Source organism: Gobius niger, assembly GCF_951799975.1.
Source record: "Gobius niger genome assembly, chromosome: 6".
In the NCBI taxonomy this organism is placed as follows: domain Eukaryota; kingdom Metazoa; phylum Chordata; class Actinopteri; order Gobiiformes; family Gobiidae; genus Gobius; species Gobius niger.
In genome coordinates this window covers 37603725-37611948 of record NC_136857.1, presented here as the reverse complement: position 1 = coordinate 37611948, position 8224 = coordinate 37603725, and the positions used below count along the sequence as shown (strand labels likewise).

The 8224-nt window shown below is 42.3% G+C and overlaps 1 protein-coding gene across 1 annotated transcript; it reads right to left on the bottom strand.

Moving 5' to 3' along the window:
• Positions 1 to 2085: 2085 nt before the first annotated feature.
• On the bottom strand, positions 2086 to 7659 carry LOC306964881 (uncharacterized protein; the record flags this gene model as incomplete). Its single annotated transcript, XM_079559048.1, has 2 exons — positions 2086 to 3098; positions 7632 to 7659. The coding sequence occupies 2 exons, from the start codon at positions 7657 to 7659 to the stop codon at positions 2086 to 2088; spliced, it is 1041 nt and encodes a 346-aa protein (XP_079415174.1).
• Between the last annotated feature and the right edge of the window lie 565 nt (positions 7660 to 8224).

The window sequence follows — 8224 nt, the reverse complement described above, 5'->3', positions numbered from 1 at the left end:
CCCGCCTCCTCTGGGTGAAGCTCCCGCCTCCTCTGGGTGAAGCTCCCGCCTCCTCTGGGTGAAGCTCCCGCCTCCTCTGGGTGAAGCTCCCGCCTCCTGTGGGTGAAGCTCCCGCCTCCTCTGGGTGAAGCTCCCGCCTCCTCTGGGTGAAGGTGGTGGTGAAGCTCCCGCCTCCTCTGGGTGAAGCTCCCGCCTCCTCTGGGTGAAGCTCCCGCCTCTGATTAAGTCAGTACATTCCTGTTTATTGGACACTTCAGGAAAACAAATCAGCTGATTCCAAACATCTGTCGACCTCTCGTCAATATGAATGACGTCCACTCGACCTGTTCAAATGAAACAAGTGAGAAAAGCAGAAGCTCTTCAAAGTTCTCCAGCGGTTAAAGAATGGGGTAACTGGCCAATTTTACATTTCACCTTAAAGCATTTACTTTGCCCTTTTCTTTTTTGCAATTTGTCCCCAAGTTCACTGGGATCCAACACCTCCATGACCCGGAACATCATCCCCGTCTGATCCGAGAAGTATAGATCTACCATATGTAGAAAGTGAAACCGTATTTACTATCGATGGATAACGTGATGTTTGGCCAAATGCTCTCAGCTGAGGATGGTGAGTGGTTTGTCTTTATTTGTTTCATTTTTTTTGCGTATCTAGCTTTTCTGATGTACTTCTGTCTTTCTAAGCTGAGATAGTTTAGTTCATGATTCCTCCAACTCCCAAAGGCAACAAGACGAGCTCTGCTCAAGCGATCGACGAGCTGAAGAGTCACCTGCAGGTTTGTCATGTCTGACAGCACCATGTCGATCAATCTTTGTGTTTTCACACATGCAAAACTGTCTGTAATCAAAGTGCTTTATTGATTAAAATCATTGCCTTTTTCTCCCCAGTCCCTCATATTTAAAGTTGTACAAACAAAGGTCACACACTCTCACTCTGCAGCTAAACTAAAGTATCTGGATATTTTCAGTTTGGCGTTGGCGTCGACCTCCCGGCTCGGCTCCTGAGCAGCTGCTGCTACTTTGGACAAACGAGACCAACATCCAGGAGTTTTACATGATCACTGACCACACGCTGATTCCCTACAAACTTCTGCACCTTCATTCAAACCGTCTACAATCCTGCGGAAGTTCAAGAGGAGGAACTCGGGCCACAGGACGGAAATGTTCACTTGTTTTACTTGTAAGACTCACCATGAAAGCATTTCAGACTCTGATTCTTTGCATCTGCGTGTCTTTTAGTTTTTACTTTGATAGTATTATTTGTCTGCCCCTTGTGTGTCCTGTCCTGTCTGAGCCCCCCCCTCCTCCTGTTCCTCTTGTTGAACCTTCTTATGTTAGAGGTTAGATCCTCGTATTCCATTTGTGTTGTAAAATGAACACGTCTTAAGTTCTAAAACTGTTTTATTGTCATTTATATTCATATTGGTTTCTTTTGTGTTGCAGATACATGTGGGCAGGATGTTGGCGCGGCTAATGCCTTTTGTTTAGTGAAGCGACGCCTCAATGTGTATTGAGTCCTGCAAGTCCCACTACACGTGTACTACACGTGTACTACACCTCAGCCACACGTGTATTATACAGCACTGTGTTTTTTATCTGTGACAAACACTTAAGTAAACTTTACTTATGATTGAACCAAACCAGTCTGTAAATGGTAAATGGACTCTACTTCTAAAGCGCTTTTCTACCTTCCTCAGGCCCAAAGTGCTTTACAGTAATGAACCAGACTCTCTCATTCACACACCAGTGCAGGCAGACACTGCAGCTCACGGCTCAGGGCTGGGATTCATCAAACGATACGGTATCGGAAAGAAACTCATCCAAGCAGGTACCAGAAAAATACATTTTAATGCTGATGTTCCAGGGGCAGCGTTAAAGTAAGTGACTTTCAGCTTCAAGTGATATTTCATCATTACTGCTACAGGCCCCATTTTTCACACATTTCTTGACGTTGCAGATCTTCGACACTTTATTCTGTTTTCTGCTTCTAGACGACATTATTTAGTATCGGCATCGTTAAGGTCCCGGTACGGTGCCCCGCCCTACAGCTCATTACCAAACACATAACACACAGTCCTCTGGGTGGAGTCACGGGTTCGTAAACGCCTGGCCTCCGCCCCTCTGGCCTCCGCCCCTCTGGCCTCCCTCCCTCTGGCCTCCGCCCCTCTGGCCTCCCTCCCTCTGGCCTCCCTCGGCCTCGCTCGCGGGTGCTTCCAGGCGGTGCTGGCGGCAGAAGGTCTGGTCACACGTGGAGCTCCGGCAGCGCCCCTCTCCGCCGTGAGCCCTCATGTGGCACTTGAGCTCGCTCTTGCGCAGGAACGTCTTGGCGCAGACGGAGCAGGCGAAGGTCTTCTCCCCCGAGTGGACCAGCATGTGCACCCGGAGGTTCCTGGCCTCGGGGAACGTCTTCCCGCACACCGAGCAGCCGTGCGGCCTCTCGCCCGTGTGGGTCCTCACGTGTCCTCTGAGCTCGTACTCGAACACGAAGGCTTTCCGGCAGGTGGAGCAGCTGAAAGGCTTCTCCCCCGCGTGCCTCCTCATGTGCACGTCGCGCTTGTACTTCTGGGTGAACGTCTTCTCGCAGATGGAGCAGCTGTGAGGCGTCTCGGCCGTGTGGGTCCTCACGTGCTTCTGGAAGTTGGAGCTAAATGCAAAGTCTTTGTGACAGACCGGGCAGCTGTAAGGTTTCTCTCCCGTGTGAGTGACCTCGTGCTTCTTGAGGGCAGAGCTTTCCGTAAACGCCTTCTGACAGACTGGACAGCTGTAAGGCTTCTCTCCCGTGTGATTCCTCATGTGTATTTCTAATCTGTATTTAGCGGCGAATCTCTTCTGGCAGAAAGGACACTGGTGTTTCCCTCCTGCGGCGCCGGAGTCGTGAGCAGCTGGACTCGTGTCTTTTATCTGGACTTCGCGGTCTCCATCCGTCTCCGTCTGGGCTGGAGGTTCCCCGTCATCATCAGTTTGTCTCCGCTCTTCGCTCTTCACGCAGACGGCAGTGAACTGTGGGAGCTGCTCTTCCTCCTGCGGGACGCTCTGTTCCTCTTTCATCTGCGGAGGCTCCTGCTTCAGTCTGGGCTCAGGACTCGGCTGGATCTGGACGTCTGCAGGAGACAGTTGGAACATGAAAAACTGGCACACGGCACGACACTTGATTTCAATAAGTCAGTATTCGAGAAAAGAAAAGCAAAGCACAGCAACAGCCTCAGAGGAGCAGATGTTGAGGAAAGTCTTCGTAAACAGTGTTAATTTCGTCGACTAAAATATTTAGTCTTAATTTTAGTCAAAGTGATATTTTTGATGACAAAAATTGGACTAAAACTAAATAAAACGTTTCTCATGAGACTAAAACTGTGACTAAAATGTCCAGATATTTTAGTCGACTAAAATAAGACTAAACAATAATGAAAAGGAGAGACTAAAATCATCCAAACTTCTATTGAGCGTCTGAAAGAGCCTTAGATCACGTAAATTCTCTGCCAAAGGATCAGCTCTGAGCTTTGTCCATGTGGGAGAAGCTCCATAAAACAGAACACCTTGATTAAATATGATTATAATAAATATTATCAATGCAAAGTCGACTAAATTTGTCTTAAATTTAGTCGACTATATTTACTTGAAATTTTAGTCGACTAAAACTAGACTAAAATTGAAGATTTTTTTTTACTAAATCTCGACTAAAATTAAATTACATTTTCGTCAAAAGACTAAGACTAAAACTAAATTAAAATATGTTGTCAAAATTAACACTGTTCGTAAATCAAAGAACAGCATCACACACTCAAGCAGCCGATGTCCAGTGTTTATTAATCAAGGATGATAATGTTTCAGAATTGCCTTCATCAGATCTTTTTTTTCTTTTTTTCATCTTTCTAAGTGGATAAAAAGGGGAACTCTACTGCAAGGCGTATAGTTCCCTTTTTGATCCGCTTTTTGTGACTATACTTGGATCGTGTAAAGGCTCATGAAGCGAAAGAGCTTTGTAGCAGCGAACTTCACCTCCGTTTGGAGCTGTATCTGAGCTGGGAGAGGCTAAATGCTGACGCCGCCTGTTGTATCAGTTACTCAAGCACATGTACTTGAGTAACTTTTGGAAGAATTTGTACTGGGTGTAACGGGTGACGCCATTGGGGGTCGCTCTTGCCCCAGGGCAGGTCCTATTTAGGAGGAAGTTGGAGATTTTTTTTAATTTTTTTATTTAACAGAAATGTAATTACAAAACAAAAGTACTGCAGAGGGACGTGTGTACATGTAAAACACATATTCACATGTTTAAAGACCAGGAGGGAGACGTAGAACCAAAACGAACATAGAGGGAAAAACAAAAAGAGAAGAGGGAAATACAGAAAATAAAGTCGTGCATAAAATAGATCAAGACAGAATAAGGGGATTTCTGAATCAGATCATTCTAATACAGGATGACATATAGATATAGCATCTACTGTGTTAACATATGGTATTTGCAGGATGCATTATGGGCTTTGATGTCTTTTTGATTAACCACAGTCTTCATTGTTCTGAGATACTGATTGAGTTTGTTTATGAAATGAAGTCCATTAGGTTTTGTTTATGAATATGATATTTGACCAGGTGGAGGATAGTCTGAATCAGAAGGGAAAGGTCTTTGGGAATATTTGGATTATTGAAATCAAACATGTCACTCTCCTGGAGGCTGATCACATGGCCGGTTTTGTTCTGGATAAGTTGCTGTATATGTGACCATAGGCTGTGACTGTATGTGCAGTGTTGGCGAGTGGTCGGAAGTGCCCGGTTCTGTGGGGGGGCCCGGCCGTCAGCGGGGCCCTCTGTTTTATTGAATGAAGTGACCACGTTTGGTAAATATTATTAATCGGATGAATGTTTTAATTGTGTGATCAGAGTGTTCAGTGCTGTTTATTTTGTATGGCAGGGTCAGGCGGTTTAATGGGAGACCGTCGTATGGGGAGAATTGTGAATGACTGGGCGTGGGAATACGACGCCAGATATGCGGTATTTTAAGAGTTTTAATGGTATGATTAAAAGTGTTTTACACATGAAGTAATGTTTGTTTATTGCAGTATTTCTTACCGCTTCCTGCTGTCCTGTAAATAGTTTTTGTTTGTGTTAGTCCGTTCTGTGAGGCAACACTACATGTACTGTATAGACTGATTGTATGAGCGGACGAACGCCTTCCTTATGTTTGTTTGTCTTTTTTGTTTTGGTCACTTCCCTAACGTTTACAAATATCGCTCTTGTTAACCCGGTTCATGCCAAACCCGATCACATGTGCATTGTGGTGCTTTTGGTTTGCCGTGTTATTGCCCTAAGTTGGTTTGAAGTGAAGCCTATATCTGCGGGTTTGTCCGCCTTTTGCGCTGTTTAACCTCTTACCACCCGCCTGAACCAAATGCATTCTGTCCTCATTTGGCTGTGTAACACCTCATTTGAAAGCTAAGACCCACAAAACTGATCTTTTTCCTTGCGTTGTTGCTGTGTTGTGTCACCTTTTGTGTGTGTGTTTTTTTTCCATTTTTGCCACATTTTTATTGAGTTTTTGTCACATTTTTATTGAATTTTTGTCACTTTTTGGTTGAGTTTTTGTCAATTTTTTGTCAAATTTTTGTCAAATTTTTGTCAAATTTTTGTCACATTTTTGTCGAATTTTTGTCATATTTTTGTTGAATTTTTGTCACATTTTTGTTGAATTTTTGTCACATTTTTGTTGAATTTTTGTCACATTTTTGTTGATTTTTTGTCACATTTTTGTTGAATTTTTGTTGAATTTTTGTCACATTTTTGTTGAATTTATGTCACTTTTTGGTTGAATTTTTGTCACATTTTTGTTGAGTTTTTGTCACATTTTTGTTGAATTTTTGTCACTTTTTGGTTGAATTTTTGTTGAATTTTTGTCACATTTTTGTTGAATTTTTGTCACATTTTTGTTGCGTTTACATCCTTGTTTTCTTCTTATTTTTTGTGGCTGTTTTGGTGCTTTTTTTCCCCCCAAGAAGCTTTTTGATTAGGGTAAAGCCAAACTGGAGAAAATGGGATCCGTTCAGGTGGGAGTTAAGAGGTTAAGCGACTCTGAGTAATGTATCTGGATACAACATAGTGATTAAGTAAATAATAGGGAGGCCCATCTCTGTTCAAATAAATAATAAGGTGGAAAAGCTTTATTCCTTTTGTGGTCGTCTGTTTATATTCCACTCCAGACCTGCAACATTAGAGCAGTTTTATCATACAGTACTTTTTACTTGAGTAAAATATAATGAAGTATCTGTATCTTAGTTGAGTAAAAATACATTTTGATCAATAAATGATGTTGATCTTTAGAATTTTTTTTTTTTTTTGTATTTTCTGCCATTTTCTTCGGAAACATCACGATCAGGGGCATGAAACTACATTATTAAATCCTTCTATTCACGTTTCAAGTAAAACGGCCACACGCGCACAGCTTTTTTTTTTTTTTCAAACTGAGAAAAAGGCACAAAAAACGAGCCCAACAACAACTACACACGAATAAAAATCATCAAACCTTTTAGAGGAAGTGGTTTTGTCTCGTCCTCCTCGGTTTTCACTGCAGCCACGTCCATTTGAGCTAAACCAGACTTTAGGGAAAAAACTAACAAACCAGTCCGTCTGAGGCTACTTCCGGGTTGGTCACGTGGTCAGCGCTGCAGCTGCTCAGAGTCGGAAACACGATCAACTAAAATGTGGACCATAAGTTTAACCCCTTAACTCCCACCTGAACCGAGCACATTTTCTCCAGTTTGGCTTTACCCCAATCCAAAAGCTTCTGGAAAAAAAGCTGTGAAAATAGCAACAAAACTGAGACGAAAACAATGATGGAAATGTGAGAAAAAAGTGAGAAAACATCTACAAAAAAGTGACGAAAAATTGATGAAAAAGTGGCAAAAATGACACAAAATGAGAAAAATGTGACACAAAATGCTAAACTCACAATCTGCTAAAATCACAAAAATGTGATTAAAAATGTGACAAAAAAATAAAAAATTGACGAAAAAATGACAAAAATGTGACAAAAAATGACAAATTCATAAAAAAAATGACGAAAAAATGACAAAAATGTGACAAAATGCTGCAAAAAATTACAAAAATGTGATGAAAATTTGACAAAAAATGACCCCAAAAAATGACAAAAATGGGATTAAAAAATTGACGAAAAAATGACAAAATTTGACATAAAATGACAAAAAAGTTACAAAAATGAGTTGAATACCCAACAGGAAAAATCTGATGACGTGAGGAAAAAGATCCTGTCGGTTCAGGCGGGAGTTAAGAGGTTAAATAGTGGAACATCTTGTTTCTAAAAGATTCCGAGTTAGCCTAGCTTAGATGCTTCAGCCCCGCCTCGTCCCGGGCTCAGGCCTTTTGCCGCCTTAGGAAGTCGTTTATTTTCACTGAAGCAAATTCCCAGTCAATAAAAGCCAAGTCTGATCCGTCTTTTTATTTTTCCTCTAAATACATGAACGCTCCGGTCCGAGACGAGGCCGCACGATCCAAACCGGAAGCATCATTTTTCGGCAAAAAAAACGACCCACAAAAACAAAACTGGCGCATGTGCAGTGTAAAGTCTTCGCCCTCGCGTGTCAAAAATGAGTCTTATGTCGCTTGGTGATGAGAAGATCCACTGTTACCATGGAGATCCGCCATGTCTGTGGGCATAGTTATCCATAGACTAACATTAGGAACAGGCCAGTGTTTTTCCATATAATACTGAGATGTTCTTACCTTAGACGAGTTGATGTGTACCTGTCTGGTCTTTACACGTGCACTCAGTCACGCAAAAAGACCAACGATCCAAGTATATAGTTACACAAAATGAAACATGTGGATTTTCTAAGCGGATGCGTGGAAGAGCTCGGACGCGTCTAACTTCGCCCCCGTTTGGCCCCATAGGGAGAGGCTAAATGCTAACGCCGTGTTCACGTGACTGAGGACACGCGTGAAGACCAGACAGGTACACATGAACTCGTCTAAGGTCAGACCAGAGCTCAGTCTGGAAAAACTGTGACTTATTCTTTTAAAAACAAAGCAGCTTCCAACTGTTTTAATGTGAAGAATAACTCCAGTATTTTAACTTTTAAAATCCCCATTAGTTTATTATTGCAGCAAATCCCATGATGCTTAGCGATGACATCACAGTCCTGAACTCTATTGAACAGTTAAAATAACAGGGTTTACAAATATACAAGTATCAAACAAACCGTGTTGGTGAAAGTACAAATGT